Source organism: Aphelocoma coerulescens, chromosome 3, assembly GCF_041296385.1.
Source record: "Aphelocoma coerulescens isolate FSJ_1873_10779 chromosome 3, UR_Acoe_1.0, whole genome shotgun sequence".
In the NCBI taxonomy this organism is placed as follows: Eukaryota; Metazoa; Chordata; class Aves; order Passeriformes; family Corvidae; genus Aphelocoma; species Aphelocoma coerulescens.
Genome location: NC_091016.1, coordinates 101,137,802 through 101,155,159, shown reverse-complemented (window position 1 = coordinate 101,155,159; position 17,358 = coordinate 101,137,802). Strand labels below are relative to the sequence as shown.

The window sequence follows — 17,358 nt, the reverse complement described above, 5'->3', positions numbered from 1 at the left end:
GTATCTGATTTTATTGGAAAAAAAAAAGTGGTCGCCAGTGTGCATAGGGACTTAAAATTGTAGTTTTTGTGTTTTTTTCTAAACCTGTAGCATTTTTATTTTCCTTGGGAGTGAAAACTTGAAGGATTTTTCAACTCAAGCTGTAATGTGTAGTATATCATTTGCTACACGTCAAAAATTATTCTTCACTGAAGAGTAGGCTTTCTGGCAAATTGCTTTGATAGAAGAAAATAACACGTTCTGCATGATGTATTTCAATAGCTTCTCTAATGAAAAGCATCAGATAAAAATAAAATGCTTTCAATTCTATAGATCAGTCTGTAGTTGATGAAATGTTTTCTACTCCCCTACATTAGAATTTAAGGGCAAATACATCCTGTCAGCTTAATTTCTCTGTGCCTCCAATTTGCAGTACAAAACTGAATCTCTGCATATTTCTTTTTCCAGTGATTAAAAAAAAAAAAATATCGTAGGAACCCTTGAATGCAGTATTATATTTTGGCCTTGGTATTAAATCACAGCATTCTTTGCATTGGTGGGTGGTGGAAATAGCTTATAACTCTTGTTTTGCTGCTGTTTTGCCTTGCTGCTGCTCAGTTCTTTAACTCAAAGAATAAAGACCACTTTCCCATGAGACTTCTAGCAGATGTTGTTTATGGAAAAACTCCAGTGGCAAAAAAAACCCAAAACAAAACAAAAAAAAATTCAAAATTTTTTCTATGTACTTCTTTAGCCTAAGAGTCTGAGGAACTCTTTTTTTTCTTTCTTTTTTTCTTTCTTTTTTTTTTTTTCCTCTGGGGAATGATTTTTATGTTGTATTTGTAAACCTAACAGTGCAGCTCTGAATTGTTTCGCATCTCTGAGCTTACAAATTATCTTTGTCATCTGTAATTTTTCTTCTTGGTCTTATAAACTAAAGCTTCTCTTTAGAGTTACTAGATAAATGGGAGACCCTTTTCCTGAGAGACCTGGTTAAACCCTGGCCTCCTCCTGTGCCCCAGTTTCTTTGTTAGAGATGGTGCTGGTCTGCTGCTGCTTGGCATTCGGCACTGTCGGTATCTTTGTTATGTGTGGTGTTGAAATCCGGGGGCTGTTATCTTACCAAAATCATGTGAAAGCTCCTTTAGAGTAAGCCCCTCTGTTCTTCCCATACCACACCTTTGTCTCAGGGAAAAACCTGTTCCAGGCTGAATTTCACTGTTCTATCATTGTTTCTATCATTATGCAGCCATAAGCCTGAACAGCACTTGTTTGGTCAGTGGCCAGTAATCTGTGGAAAGACATGATTATCATACTATGCCTCTCTTTAAATTTGGGTTTATGGCTGCTTAAGTTACACATATATAGAAGCTTTATTTCCTTTTTTCTAAAGCGTAGATCTCCTTGGGTCTGGAGAGATGTGGTGAGATATCTCACATGGCTGGAGTGCTGCAGTGGATGAATACAGGCTCTTTAAGAAGGACGGGCCGGAAAGGCAAGGATGGAGAGTTGCCCTTTGGATGAGAGAGCAGCAGGGATATGTGAAGTTTTGCTTTGGGATGGGTGATGGGCCAGCTGAGAGCAGGTTGGGATTAGTGGATGACATTGTTTTGGGTGTCTGCTGTAGACTGCTTGATCAGGCTGAAGTAGTAGATGATGCCTTCTTCAGATAACTGGAAGAAGTCTCATGTTTGCAGGCTCAGGTCCTCACGTGGGTCTTGAACCACATGATAGCTGGAAGGACAACACAGCGGGACATAAGCAATCCATGAATTTTCATTCTTAGGACAGGTCGAGATGTGAAGATCAGGGTTGCAGTAGCTGTAGTGACCTTGATCACCTTGGCTGTAGTGACCATGAGGTGGTGGAGTTCAGGATCCTGAGAGGAAGGAATAGGACAATAAGCAGCATCTTGAGAAAACGAACTTTGGCGTGTTTAGGATTCTGCTTGGAAGAGGTTGGTAAAACAGATGTTTATGCTGCCATTCAGAAGGACAGGGAGAGGCTGGAGAAACAGGCAGAGAGGAATCTCATGAAGTTCAGTAAAGAGAAATATGCCTGCACCTGGAGAGAAATGACCCAATTCTCCAGTACAGGTTGGGGGCCAACCATCTAGAAAACACCTTTCCAGTAGAAGGCCATGGGTGACCTGGTGGACAAGCTGGCTGTGAGCCAGCAGTGCTCCTTCATGACAAAGAGAGCAAACAGTATCCTGGGCTGCATTACACAAAGTATTGCCAGCAGGTGATTCTTGTCCTCTGGCTAGCTTTGGGGAAACAGACCTGGAGTGCTTTGTCTAGTGCTGGGTAACCCAAAAGAATGGATATACTGGACATATACTGTAGGGCCACAAAGGCTGTTAAGGGCTAGGAGTATCTCTCAGGACAGGAGGCTAAAAGAGCCAGAATGGTTCAGCCTTGAGAAGTAAAAGGCACACCGTTGTGTATAAATACGTGTAAATCAGCGTGCAGCCTTGCTTGGGGTGCCCTGTGACCTTACAAGAGGCAGTGGGCAAAGGCTGAAACACAGGGAATTGTCTGAAATATGAAAATACTTTTTTTACTGTGAGGATGGTCAAACACTGGCATGGGTTGTCCAGAGAGGTTGTGCAATATCTGTTTATGGAGATGCTGTAAACCTGACTGGACATGGTCCTGGGTGACCTTCTCTAGGTGACCCATGCTTTGAGCAGGGGGTGCACTAGGTGATTTCTAGAGCCCCTTCCAACCTCAACTGTTTTATGATTCTGTAGAGGGCATATCAAAGATTTTGCCATCTTTAACTTGGGTGTTTTTAATGATACAGATAGAATTGTCGTGGTTTTCTCTGTTTATTCACCTTCAAAAGTTTAATTGCTAATAAATTATATATTTAATTGATAATTAATTGACATTGATAGTGTCACAGTGTTTTTGCACATCTTGCTGTAAATCCTTAAAGAAACATGACTGTATGATTTGAACAAGCATGTATTTACAGTTAGTGTCAGAGAGAGAACTGTGCCACTGGGTGAAGCTGAAGCAGTACACACACAGTAAAAGTAGTTTTATTGAAAGTTTAAGATTTTTTTCAGTATGACACATGCTACTTAAAATACTTGCTAAGAATACGTGGAACTTTACAACTTCAGTATCTTGAGACTATGTTACCTTTTGTAAAAACCTGTTGTGAGTATAGTCACTTAGGACTAGCGTGCAGTATATGCTTAAATTACTAAAATCCATAATGGTTTGTAGAGAAGCAACATTGGATCCTTATATTGACATACTTCTAAACACAGAGCTCTGTGTTGAAGGCTACAAATAAGTTTATTACCAGATAAATATCTCTAGGTTCTCTCCTCCAAGTTTCCAGATTTTTCTGTTGTATTGCTTCGGACTTGAAGAAATACTTTACCTTTTGACATCAAATATGAAAGACCACAGTCTTATGGGTGCAGAGGAAGAACTTAGTCTGCTGTTTCCTAAACAAAGGAAAGTCATAGTCTTCCCTGTGATTGTTCAAAAGATTTTTGAAGTCTGCTTGGTTTGAAATATTTTCTGATGGCAGTTTTTTGTAGTAACAGCTCAGGTCTACTGATTTTTGACCTCCGTTGAAAGAAAGTAGGTAATTATGTTTCAATACCTTTAACTTTTTTTTTTTTTTGGTAAGGTGTGTACTGTTGTAGTAAACTGGTAGCATTCCCTTCTATCTGTGATGTACGTAGGTGAGACAAGGTTTGTGGGCAGAGATTGTAAATCTGTACCTCTAAAATAAGTTTTATTATTATAGATAGAGTTATTTTTCTGATTATATCAGTTGGTCTAAAAAAAAAGACATTACCTCCTGCCAGCAGTCTTGTATACTGGAAAAATGCATGCTAGAAATTCATTAGAGAGATTAATGTGGGCTTTGGACGTGTTTTTTTTTCTCCAAATGGCAAATGCATTTAACTGCAATGAATCCATATTTCATTGCAGCAGATGTTTTCTGGCCTCTCTTAAAGGCAGAGGCAGTCCTTCTCACCACTGTGCTCTAACAAACAGCTCTAGCATGGAGTGCTCTTTAACCTTTGTTGCTTCTGCTTAATTGACATAAAAGAGAAAGTAAATCCTTGCCTGCCAGGAGCAGTATGAGACAACCTGGTCAATGCATTGCTCGGTAGCAGAGCATTTGGATTCAGTGCTGCAGTGTATTGGTTTTTCAGAGTGGATAATCTCCTATTTGTTTTTCAAAAGGGATGTAATGACTGAGACTAGGACCTGCAATTGGCCCATCCTTGTCAGTGGTTCAGAAAATGGCAGATGCTTTGAAAATAGGGCGTCAGAAGTGTAGGAGGTTGATGCTGAATACCAGCTTCAGTGAGGCATTTTATCAATTTTGCTGTCTTCTGTAGGCCTTCCCCCACAGCCCTTCTTGCCTGGCTGATCTTTGTGTCGGGCTTTCATTTCAAGTATCCATTGGAGGGGGAAACAACAGCAGTTGCATGTCTGGGTCTGTTTAGGATATGGGCCCATGAACTGTGATCTTTAATTAATACTTTTCTCTTGTTGTGAAATCTAGTAATTTTATTAATGTTTTGTATGAACTCCTGCTTGAGTGTCTGCCTCCATGATGTCTTTCATTAATATTCATGATGACAAAGTAGGTAGTAGAATGATGTGAGACCAAAGTATAGCTTGAATATATTCTGCATACATGGTTAGGTGTGTGAAACTTTCATCATGCCAAATATGCTCATGGCACATGTGAAGACAGAATTAGAGACCTCAGCTGCATGGAGTAGTTGTTCGTTTGCCAGCTTGCTACAGAACAGGCTGGCAGAAGTCTATGTACTGCTGTCCATCACCAGCTGCTGCTGTATCTCCTCATGGGCTCCAGAGGAATTCCATTAGCTGCTTCTTTGATGCAGAGTCATCAATTGCGTGATGACTCTGCTGTGCTGCACCGTTGAGTTAGTCCCTGCCCTCAGAAATTGTTTCATTATCTGAGGGAGTATTTTATTTGAAAGTTAAAGTGTATTGTGCCCAAAGGATCACATGGGATCTGCATTTGTGAAACCCTGTTGCCCTTGCCAGCTGTCTTTGCTCGCAGGTGAAAGCAGGCAGAGTGACTTGAGGGATCGTGATGTTGCTAGCAGGCCTTGTGGGAGATGCCAAGCTGATAATAACCATGCTAGGCTTTACTGGAGTCTGCTGAGATCTCTTTTCACACTTCATGAATCCAGAGTAGGATTCAGCTTCCTCAGCATTTTATCATGCAACTGGTTTGGATGTGCTTCTAGGGGAAAGGTGTCTGTTTTCTGTGCTCTTGCTGGTTTTCCTCAGTGCTCCCACCTGTGCTATTGGCAGAAGTCTCTGGGTTGGATGTTAAGACAATGATGTACAGGATTACATCCTAGAAGGAGTTTTTTGCTCCTGAGTTAGTTGTGGATTTCGACTGAGGGTGGATGTCTTGAGGCTTGAGTGGAGTGCAGGGTTCATTACAACTTGCTGAGAGCTCCAGACTGGTATGTCCATGGGCTGACTGGAGTAGAAGTGATGTTTGAAGTCCCACCAGCTGGTTACTGTAGGGTATTGAATGTCCTATCTTCTTGGAATTCTTAGCACTGGGTGACCCCTACTGATCATCTTTCAAAGGCCATTCTGTTGATGACTTCTTCAGAAGTGGGTTGGGGAGGAATGAGGAGAAGCTCACCCTTCCCTCTTTGCCTTTGCTCTTCAGACAGATGGGGAATGTGCATGTATGCTTGTGCCAGAGCCTGGTTATTAAAACCATCCCAAGGAAGCAGTGTGCTTGAATTCAGTAGTGCTGCTTCATTACGGTATTTCATCTTTGTTTTCCTCATAGTGTCCTGACCACCATGCAGTGTGTTCACCTAAAGTGAGCTGGGCTTCCTCTGCTCCCACTGAAGCCGTGCAACAATGCAGACAAAATGATAACTTCTAGGGGCCAAAAGCAAGGGACTGGGGACCTTGTTGGGGAGCAGCTGTGTTGCGAGGTTATTTCATGGATTTGATGCCTTATCTCTTCTTCACTGCCTTGCTTACCAAAATTACCTCTTCTACTTGTGTTTGCCTGAAGAAAGACCTCAGAAAAAGTTCTTTCTGAGGCAGTAGAAAAAGTGTGGGGAAGGATTGACTGTGATTTCCCTTATCCCGTGACCGAAGGAGGACACATAGCTGGTGATTGGAAGTAAACAAATGAAATGATGTCCCCATTGATTTTTGTTTACAGTGTAAGAGAAGAAAATGGAGCCTGATGTAAGATTTGAAACAAGAATGCACCTAGGAGTTAAACTGTGTTTAAATTACTATGTGCCACTTCTTAATTCTAAAGCACAGATAGCCTTTGGTTGCTCATTTTTAAGTTTGGAAAATGGGTGAAATAAATACAGATTGTACTTAAGAAACAGAAGCTAGTAACATACTCTGTCTTATAGATTACTTAATTAATTTTAATATAATAATGTAATTGCCCGAAGAAGCCTTAAAAGCTGAGGCAGCATGTGTATGTGGAAAATCCATACTGGTGTCTAAGGAATATTTGACATAAGAGCAAATGCTTACAAATTCTTAATCTTGTCAGCAACAGCTAAAGTGCTTGCAAAAAAACCCCAAAAATGGAAGCAAAAAATCAACAACCCTCATCCTATCTGATGTGTATGTAACCGTGAAACAAGTTAATTTGCAGTTTTCTTTCTCCTTTACATCTCATTCTAATTTCTACTGCTTCTGCTGGCCCATTGTGAGAATTAGGCAGTGGATTCATAAAGGTTCTAATTTTAATTCTCTTTGCTCCTAGTAGTAGCCTTTTTATGGAAATGTTTTGCTTAACACAGTAACATTTAGTTATGCTACCTGTGCCAGATGGGTTTGGAGTGTGACACGTCTCTAGCACTGCAAAGGCTCTGCAGCTCAGATATTGCTGAAATGTTGCTCCTCCCCTTAAACAGCATTAGCTGCAAATGCGTCTTTGTTCCCTCCTATTTCAATTATTTCAATTGTCTGTTGTTTTCATGGATCTCCATTTATGTTTTTTTTTTATTCCCATCAGCTAAGGTGCTGAATTTTCAGGGAAAATTCTCAGATATGCATGTTCTTTGTTTCAGGAGTGAGCCATTGAAAGAAACCCAGAGATATGTTGTCTTGGCCACTTGCACGGGAGAAAATATCCTACTAGTTTGGCTTAATTCTCTTAACTTTTTTTTTTCTTCTAGAATTGAGTGGCAGTTGGAGTGGTATTCTTAAAAAAAAAGTTATGAAAAATGAGAACTGTGGGATCACACTGTCTGTTTATACTTTTCAGTGAGTCATGCACTTACCTGTTACTTTTTTTTCTTCCGTTGGTTGACATCGACCCAATTTTGTCAGAATGAAATTTTTTTTAAAATGTGTGTCCGGGTGAGAGAGACTTCGTTAGTTTTTCAGTGAGAGGAGGGATCTGTTCAAGATGTATGTTCTTAGAAAATCCATGTAATAGAAGCCTCTATAAATTCTTTGATAGGAGGAAAAGCTTCGATTGAGGATTGGGAATTGTTACTAAACAGCAAGTTATAGGCTACTTCAGTACTTTATGCTCATGACATTATTTTTCTCATTGAGACACTATTAATTAGGCTGGCTAAACTAAGCAGCATTAGAAGTGTTGCCAAGATACTTATAGAGATGTTGGGTCTGCAATCAAAACCCGCTATTAGAGCCTGCTGGGTGGATATGCTGCTCTGGCCAACAACCCCATTGCACTTTGGATCGTGTTAGAGCTTATCAAATAGATTCAGAATTGTTGTTAGATACATCAAATTAGGAACATGTTTCTTGTTGGCATGGATTTAAGAAATCACTGGTATTTATACACATGCATATATGTATCTGCTTACATTTGTTGAACTCTATTGAGAAAGCTTTTAATTCTCTTTGTTCCCTGTGGCCTTTTTGAAAGGTAGAACATATACGGCCAAAAGGAATTGCTTGACTCTCCAGCAGTGCTTCAGAGCACTAATGATGTGTCTCAGATAAAGGAAGAACACTTACTGAAATGGGAGTAGGATGCACTAAACATACAAGAGTGACTGAGTCATGTAGTTTAAAGGAAAAAAAAACAGATGAGAAGTTCAAAGAAATGCCATTAATGTAACTGCAGTTCGATTTTATCTAGGAAACGGTGTCATTCATTAAAAAATTGTTATGCAAACAGAAAATAAAGCTTCCAATTAATTTGTCTTTTAAGTAGTAGTCAGTTAAAGAAACAGGAATGTATTTAAATATTGTGTAATATTGCTTGTTGCAGATGTGCTCTGCACATTTAATAAATATATACTGCATTGGGACACGGTAGTGTGAGGGTCCTTCAGCCTTCCTGGGGCTATCCAGCTCTTAACTGGCTTTTGATGACTATTCTGTCTTTAAGCCATGTTCCTTCTGTCTTTGCTCACTTGCCATTGACTATCTGTCAGGGACGACTGTTGCTTAGGATAAGATTTGTAGTAGAACATCAATATTTATAACTGTCATATAGTTTAGCAGCTACACACTGCCTTGAGGAACACATTTTGGCAAGTATTTATTTTGGAGTGTTAGGACAGATTGGGATTTCTTCTGTAGAGTGTACTCCTGCTATGTTTTCACAAAAGTGTCTTTAAGTGCTTTTCTAAGCTTCTGATGGATTCTTGGTTTAGTCATATTAATAAATATTTAGAAAAAGGGCTACATTTGTTTTAAGATAAGAATGGTAATGATATGAAAATGCAGTTACGGATCTTTTGAGGACAATGAAGGATTAAAAAGCATTTGTGGCTATTTTAATTGGAATTTATGTTTTTAGGGAGCTAGAAATATGGAATTATAGGGGGTTTTTTACCTTCATCTTAAAATTTCAACTCTGTTATAAAACACTTTTAATATGGGTGGAGGAGTGCCATTCTGACTCAAAAATGCCTTTGAGATTTCACATTCAGGTCTGGTGCATCTTTTACTGCTGAGTGTTTATAAACTTTTTAAAGCTCTATCCTTTTTATTCCCTAAAAGGAACCCATGTTTTTGAGGGAAAACACATTAGTTTCAGTTGTGTTTTATTTTTCTGTGACACAGTGTATATTGAAAAGATTGATGCAGAAGTGCAAAACTTTGCACTCAAAAACCTGATTTATGATATTGAACAGAAGACACTCAAAATAAGATTGAAAACCTGTACTGTAATACAGATTCATGAGACTGCTTTTATCTTGTGTCCTAGTAAGATGCCTTACTGCTCCTTTTTGTGTCAATCTAAGTCATGTCTGAGTGACATTTAGAGCACATACTCCAGCACCTAAATAAAACAAAAACTAAAAAAGAGGTGCTAATTTCCTAGAAGAGACTGCAGGTGATTAAATGTTAGCAGGTGTCCCAAATTTACAAGTACCTTCCAGTTACCCTGCGGGGGCAAACGCAGGGGGTGCAGGCACGCACACATGCTGTGAGTGGGTGAGATTGAGATGCACGTTCTGACTGCTGGGTGAAACTCCTCCTGCACTCCAGGGCCACCAAACTCGCTCAGAATTTGAGGAGTCTGTTCAGTTTTGATTAAGATGACTTGTATGTAAAGTCATTTCATTCTGCACAAATCCTCACCTCTTGCAGTCACTCTCCTTGAAAGGCCTGCCTGGGAGAGCGGAAAGTTGCGATAAGAGCTCCACAACTTTCTTAGGAATGCCTACATCTCATTAGGTTTTAAATGATCATTTTTCTCTTTCAGTCACCAGCTTCTCCCAGTGCCTGGGGTTGACCTGGCTTTCAGCTTGGCCTGTTTAATTGCTGTTTTGTCTTGCTGCCAGACCCCCTGAGCCCATAGCTGGGGGTCAGGGAAAGTTGCCATCCTGTCTGCGTTGTGTGCCTGTGTCCTCACTGTGGACAGGGCTGGCTTAGGTTTTTCCTCAAACAAAGAAGACCTGAAATTGTGTGTCTCCTGCCCAACTTTCATTAGTCCTCCTGAAACTGGGCCACAGAACAGAGAGTGTTTGAGGCTGGAAAGAAAGCCTTCCTGAGGGAGGCTGATTCTGTAACCTAGTTGGTTTTGGTGTTCACCGTTGAAGAAGACCTTGTCAGCACCTCTTCTTCAGCTTTCTGGATCTCGTTCTTTAGCAGTGTCCCTCTGCATTAACTTCCTAATGAGCCCTGGTGTGTAATTAGGATGCTTTTAATTACTCTGCCTGGTAGTCTCACCCCATTAATGACTTGAAGTTGGCACTCTGGATTTTGCTAGTGTCTGTCTGCAATGATCTTTAACATCAAGGTTTACAGATTTTTTTTTTTTTTACATAAATTTTCATTTTAGGTAAAACACAGGTTTATAGTTTGTTTTAATTTTTACATGTAAACAAAATGCTTATTCTGATACAGGTCTGAAAGAGATTTGTATAACTAATGCCTTGCAATAGCCTTAATTAGCTCACATTTTGAACGTGATTCCTGTTATTCCTCATTGTTTATCATGCCTATATGTGAGTTATGTGAATATTTTCTGACATGTAATTTTTTCTTTCTTTCAGCCTTTCTTCCAGCTTGTGAAGTTACGGAAACTTGGACTTAGTGATAACGAAATCCAGCGGCTCCCTCCAGAAATAGCAAATTTCATGCAGCTGGTGGAACTTGATTTGTCTCGAAATGGTAAGCTCCAAAGTTAATTTGTTTGATTTTATACAGTCCTATGACATGGTCTAGAAAACTGGGTTAGTAGGGTTTTTCTGTCTCAGAAATTGTTATCTGTATCCTGCAGAACACTTTTTGGTGTAATTCATGGATTTGCCTGTAGTTCTAGATGGGAAGGAGGGAAAGAGCAGAGGGGAGCTTGTGGTAGAAATAAAGCAATAAAGTAATCCTTGACTGTAGTTCTGTGTTTCTGAGACCCTGCTTTATTTTCCAGTTTAAAAAATGCTTTATGTGGTAGTTTTATATGTGTTTCTGTCACTATGTTGACTTCTTTTCCCATGCTTTCTGAAATGCCTGGCATTTAGAGATGGAAAAAAACAGGAAAAAGAAAAAAAGGTTGAAAAAAAATAAGGCTGCTTTCTGTGCTCAAAAAAGGACTGCCTGTGGGTTAGAAGTCCAGTTCTTTATCTCTGCTCTGCTCTTTACCTGGGATTAGCAAGAGGCAGAGTGCTGGTATTTCTAGTTGTACTTTTGGAAGAAGAATCAGTCTGTTTGTCATCTGCAGTGATAAATTCAGAAAAGAATGCTGGGAGAAACTATCTTCTAAAACGTGTTGGTGGAAACAACATGGGTTTGTCGTTTGCTTGCTGTGCTTGTTGCATGTATTGTCCTGCATTGTGATGGAGTGAAAACTTTTTTTTTTTCTGTGGCCTGGTGAACTTACCAGTTCTACAAGAAGTTCAGGGGCTGGTGGGTCACCTTTAAGCAGCCTTATGACCCAGTGATCTAGAAACAGCGAATCTGTGTTACCAAATTAGAGCAACTGTCAGCTATTTTTGCCTCCTTACATGCAGTGGATGTGCACAAAAATGCTCTGTGAGCTGTGATGGAAGGGGTGGGAGCGATCAAGGTTGTGTAACCTTTTAAATAAATGAGGGTTGTAATTGAATATTCAAGAAAATAAATAGTGTAATGGAGAATCTTTTTTACTTTATGGTTTAACTTCACATCGACTCTTTGTGACTGAGGAATATTCTGTTGCTACTTCACCTTTCTGTAGCATATTTCCTTTATTTGTTCGGTGCTTTAAATTCTGTCCTTATCTGATAATATAACTGATGAAGCGTAATGAGTCTCCAGGCAATTGCTGAAAAATTTCTGTGAACCATATAATTTTATGCACATTTGGAAAACATTTTAAGAGAAGAAAACTGGAAAAAAAACCCCAAGAGACAGAACAGACAGATTAGTTAAAACATTCTAGAAATACATGAACATTAGTTGATGTGGTATTTGGCCACTGAGTTTGGCTGAGTTGGGTGCTGTCAGTGACAGACCTTATACAAAAAGAAACCCTCTGTTGGCTTAGTAATTCTCTTTGCAAATGAATAACTAGTTGGAAAAGAGCTGATGGATCAGAGCCATGTGAACTCTTGTCAGCCTGACTTGGAAGTTGGCTTGAGAACTCAACTGTAACAAGAGCAGATGGTGTGAATGTTTATGGCTGGGTAGATGCATGTGTCATTAGAAGTTACTGCACAGGGAAGTATTTTCTCCAGTGATGGGTTGAACTAATGCAGGTGGCAGGGAGCAGTTGCTTTCCTACATCCAAGGTTCAGTGTTAAATACCCATTTTATTGCATTGCTTTCTTTTCTTTGTGGTTTATTGCAGAAGGTGACTGATATGGCTTCCCTCTACTGAATTATGTCACAGTTACTGCATGACTTGACCCTTCAAATGAAAAATGCACCATGCAATGTGGTGCAGGGTGGCTGTGGCAGAAGATAACTAGTATTACTTTCCGCTGTTTGGTTGTTTCATGGTTGTCTCATGGTTCTCCAAATCAAAAGGCAAAACACACACCATCTGGGATGCTGCAGGGGGAATTCTTGCAAAAGGTTTTTGAGATTTACAGTATTTTGTTAGCTTTGTATTTTGAACCCATCTTTCAGTATGTCTCATTCTAAACCTGCCACAGGTTTGTCCTGTTTAGTGGTTTGCACTCCAAAAGGTTTTGTTTTTCTGACTGTCCAAAACTACTTAGGAAAAAAAAAAAAAAGAACTCTTCGTATTCATTTCAGGCAGAGAAAAAGAGCCCTGCTTTTCAAAATGCAGTATGCTGCATGAATAGGAAAGTGTGATGGTGACATCTGAGCTTGCGAAATAAGAGATCATTGTTCTGTGTTTTCTGTTGTTCTAGTTGTCTGGTTTGGTGCACTAATTGCCTTCAGTTCTGGCCATTCTGTTTCCTCAAGAGCTTAAAAACGCAGATATAAATTCATTTAATGTTGTCTGCACAGGAATAGCTTTCTCTTTTTTAACCTCTCATCACAGAAGGAAGAAAGGGTTTTGAATAAACAGAGTACTTCCACTCCCGCCATAATAAAATGGTAACATATCTTCCTTTCTCCTACTTTACAACCCTTTGATCAAGCATATGGTCTTTGAAGCCGCGTGAGATGGTGGCTGTGTCATATGGGTGGACTTGAATGCTCTTCCAGGCTGCAGTGGCCAGCTGTGCTTAGAGCAGCAGTGAGGTGTTGAATCTAGAGGAGGGATCAATCCCTCCAGGCACAATCCCTCCTGATCTCAGGAGGTAGCTCTGGATACCCGTGCCATGCAGTGTTATGTGCTGTGTAATAGCCCTGCTTCATAGGCACTTGGAAAAGGTCCATAAGGAAACTCTAAAATGTGTCTCTCTTAAATTCTCAAGTGTTTTAAAGTGCCCAAGACATGCTAGTATATGTTAAAAATGTGCTACAATAATTAATTCTTCAAGCAGTTTCTTAGTCAATGAATGAATATCAAACTACAAAAATCTTTCCAAGAAATAAAACTAAAAAATCTTCAGCAGATGTAAATTTGATGCTCCCTGTGTATGTGAGAGAAGTCTGGGGAGGGTAAGGATAGCCTCAGTGGTGCAGAAGGAAAAGGATTTGGGAAGGTAAGCAGCCATATATTCTTAAACTTTTCCTGGATTGTTTGCATGTTGATGCTATTTCTTATTCCTTGCAAAGCCATGTGTTCATGCAGATTTTCCTAGGAAGCATCCCCACTGTGCTTTTCTAGTCTGGCTGAGGCTGTTATTTGCGCAAAGGTTGAATGGATGAATCAAGGACTGGAGTATAAGAGGGCAGAGAAGCTGTGCTAAGAAAACACTATAGTGGTAGTGAACGCTTTGAAGGTTATTTGGCAATCCTGTTTATCTCTGCCTCTTAGTATCAGGTTGTTCAAAAAGCTGATGTACGTGTTCCAAGGCTAAAGGAAACAGACTTGTAGGATTTCAACAGTGGATGCCTGAGCTTTTGACTTGCTGGCAAAGGATGTCTGAAACTGAGAGTATTCCCTGAGATAGATACTCACCTGCTGTGTGTCTGAAAATACTTCTGGTTTTGTCAGACTCCCCAGGCTTAGTTAAATCTTTTCCTGGATTCTCATATCATGGATGAATTCTGTGAAGACACTGGGTCACTGAAACATTCTTGATTGATGACCCTAAAGTTTGGGTAGGGCTCCAGTTCTTTGCATTGAGCTCCGGTGCAAGTTTTTGCTCTGCATGACAGAGGGAGAGCTTCTGCTCTAAGCATAGTCAGAAGTGCCTGTGTGCTGTTTTTATTCCCACAGCACTTGGACATTCCCTCAGGCAATTCCTGAAAGACCCCGTGATTCATAAAGTGCAATCTCCCAAGGTAGAAAGACGTGCTTGAATTCCTGCAGTTCTTTCCTGGTGCCTGGACTGGCACTTCATTAAGCTTCCCTTTCTTCCAAAGGCGTGCCGTGTGTTTCAGAACCCTGTGAGTAGTAGCAGGTTGCTACCCATGCTGTTCACCCCCCAGAGATTTTCTTCAGTGACTCCATCCCCCCTTTTCTTCTTGCACAGCCCCTGGAGGCCAAATTCTTAAAGCTTAGGGCCCTGCCATCCCCGGTTAATTACAATGTTAATAGCTTTTCTTGTTCTGTAGCTTCTTCTAAACAGGAGGGGCAATGCATAAAGTGTCTGTCGTTAATTTAATGCATGTTGATATTTGGAATTATGTATACTATGTATGTATGCTGTGTTCTTCCAGAGGTGATGCAATCCTTTTTAGTATCCCTTTTCTCCCAGAAGAGGGTTTTTGTTTGCCTCTGACAAATATTCAATCCTCCAAACTCCACTGATGTGTTTTTGTAATGATATTGCATGTTCCTTAAAATGCCCCGAAGGTGTTAATTTAACTGTTGCATTCTTATTTGAAAGAAATTTCTATCCTGCACACACTTTCTCTTAACAGGTGTGCTGTGGAAAGCCAGGTTTTGTTTCTAATGTCATACACCTTTCACAGCCATTGACACATTGTCAGCAGCTTGTTTAATTCTGCTCTTTTAGCATCAAAAGAAAATTATTGAGAGCTGGTATGCTAAGACATGAGGTACTGGAGTGGCTTTCCTACCCTTCCCAGCTTCAGGAGTGCCATTTGAACCGTCCTGTTGTCCACCCCTTTCTCTGATGTGGGCTAACCCCGTTGCTTTTGTAGGAGAGGAGCTTCTTGCGCTGCTGTGTCTACCTGTGAGATGCTGTCTCTTTGTGATCAAAGCCTGGCAGGCTTTTCTGCTGCTCCTCTTGCTTCCATTGAATGTGTGTACTGAGGACTTGGTCATGCAAGCCTGTAGCATTGGTAGTTGCTCTGTGCTGGCAGTTTTGCACTGACTGACTGTAGTGACTTTCCAGCTGGCAGCAGGTAACGGGACTCAGATGGTGTGTTCTTCTCTGGAAGTGGTCTGTGACCTTGCAGTTCGGTGTCATGTCCAAGCCCCAAGTCTCAAAACTGTGGAAAAGATGCAAGTGTGAGTGCAATGGGAGAATTAAATGGATTTTTATATTACTGGTAGATAGATTATTCTGGTTCTGTTTGCTGACTCAGCTCTCAGTGGAGCTGAGATCCATTACTTTGTGAGCTGAGGAGTGATGGGTTTGGCTGTAATATCTATTGAGGAAATCTGTGTGTGGGTACATCTTGTTAAGCTATATTTGGCTCTGCATGATGCTTGATACCAAAATCTCAACATGGTTCTTTACTATGATATCCAGTAAGAATAATACTGTTTGTTTAATGTGTACAGTTCATATTTCATAGCCACCTTAGAGAAGAGTTCTGGCTACATGATAGTTGCTACCCATTTTTGTAGTTTCCGGCTAAACTGATCTTATGATTGTATTGATAGTGTAGTTGTTCTGGACACAGTCTTGTGACATCAGGATATTCTCATTCCAAAATCCTCTCTGCACACAGTTGCCATATGCTGTCATTTATATGAAAATAATTACAGATTTGACCAAAGATAAATCTGCTACTTTAGGATTAACAAAACAGTAGAGATGGTTCCTCACAAGCATCTCAATAGTCACTACACTGTGTAAGGAAAGACTACACTGCTGCTGTGCAAGGCCTGGGCAGGGTCCAAGACTTTGGAAGTCAGTCTCTAGAAGATCCAAGTGCTCCATGAGCCTTATTCTTATGCTTTCCTTGCTTCCAAAATGGATCACAGTTGCAAATTTAGAAACTTGTATTTTGTTCTGTCTTCAGTTCTCAGGGTACTTGGAGAACTCTATAACAATGGTATTTTTCTGTTGCACTTTCAGCTGCAGGTGATTTGATATTTCTGCTTTTTATTTGAAATGTTTATTCTTTCTCCCCACTTTACAACCTGACAGTCTCTTCAGAGATCTTGGTCATCCTCAGGACACCACATGCATTGTGTGATAGGTAAATTTCATTCAACAAGTCATTGGAGGGCCAGGTGAGCAGGCAGCATCTTTCCTGCAGAGCATCCATCAGTCCATCCTGCTGAAGAGCAGTGTAGAATCTTTGCTTTGCTCTCTGAGACTCAGCTCACTTGTTTGTATCAGTGCCTGCACATCAGTGCTTTCCCTTTTTAATTCAGCCATCTGCTCTCAAAGGTATACCTGTCATCTGTACTGTAGGATTACTTCCCTTATGCTCACAGAGTAAGGGTTCTCCTTTTCCTTTCCCCCACTGAAAGCAGGATAACCGGTATTTTTTCAAACTAGAAATTCTGAGGGAGGAAAGGCTTGAACACTTGTTTCAGTTCAGCCTGGCCTGCTGATCCAGCTATTCTACAGTGAAGTGATAAGCTAAGTAGGGAGAAGCACTTTGAGTCTTCTGATCCTGTCCCACAGCCTCACATGGACTCTGCTCTTTTGTCTGGCTGCTGCTGCTGTTACTTTGTGCTTTTGCTTGGAGTCTGGCTGTCCACCTCTGCTGCACTTCCACAGCACCTGAGTGGAGACTTTCTCCATGAAATCCTCTTCTCTGCCTGCCACCAGCTGCCTTGATGTGAATGTACTGATACAGGTCTGGTAGCAAATAGCAAAACCTGGGAATGCTGAGAAATAAATGGGAATTGATGCTTGCTTGCTCAGTGGACATAGAAAAACCCCAAGCCATCTACCTGTGTCAGAAGGCAGTATAGTTGACAAATGCATCTATTTTGTTAACATATGCAACTGCTGGATGTTGCTTGTTTGTCTTCTGAACTGGTTTGTGTCCAGGGGAGTGCTTATGGACAAACAGGAATTGGCTCTCCTACTCCTGCATGGACATGTCTTATCTGATACAAGAAAGCATCCTGTGAATGCAGTTGCTGCAGCCCTGGGATGGACCATCCCACCTGTGTGGGACCACTGTGTTTTGTATGGTGTTAAAATATCTTAAGCTTCAGTCTGAATCTGAACAGTGACTGGTTTTTGGTTTTGTGGGGATTTTGGGGATT

At 40.5% G+C, this 17,358-nt stretch overlaps 1 protein-coding gene across 2 annotated transcripts in view; it reads left to right on the top strand.

Moving 5' to 3' along the window:
- The window catches only part of LRRC1 (leucine rich repeat containing 1), a 70,610-nt gene that overhangs the window by 4,859 nt on the left and 48,393 nt on the right, over positions 1–17,358 (top strand). The window contains exons 1-2 of one of the 2 annotated variants that reach the window (XM_069011424.1): positions 10,096–10,115; positions 10,487–10,604. In XM_069011424.1, the coding sequence (XP_068867525.1) occupies positions 10,571–10,604 (34 nt within the window). In that variant the 5' untranslated portion in view covers positions 10,096–10,115; positions 10,487–10,570. Of the gene's footprint in view, positions 1–10,095; positions 10,116–10,486; positions 10,605–17,358 lie in introns of those variants that run through there. The other variant, XM_069011423.1, reaches the window with a different exon arrangement.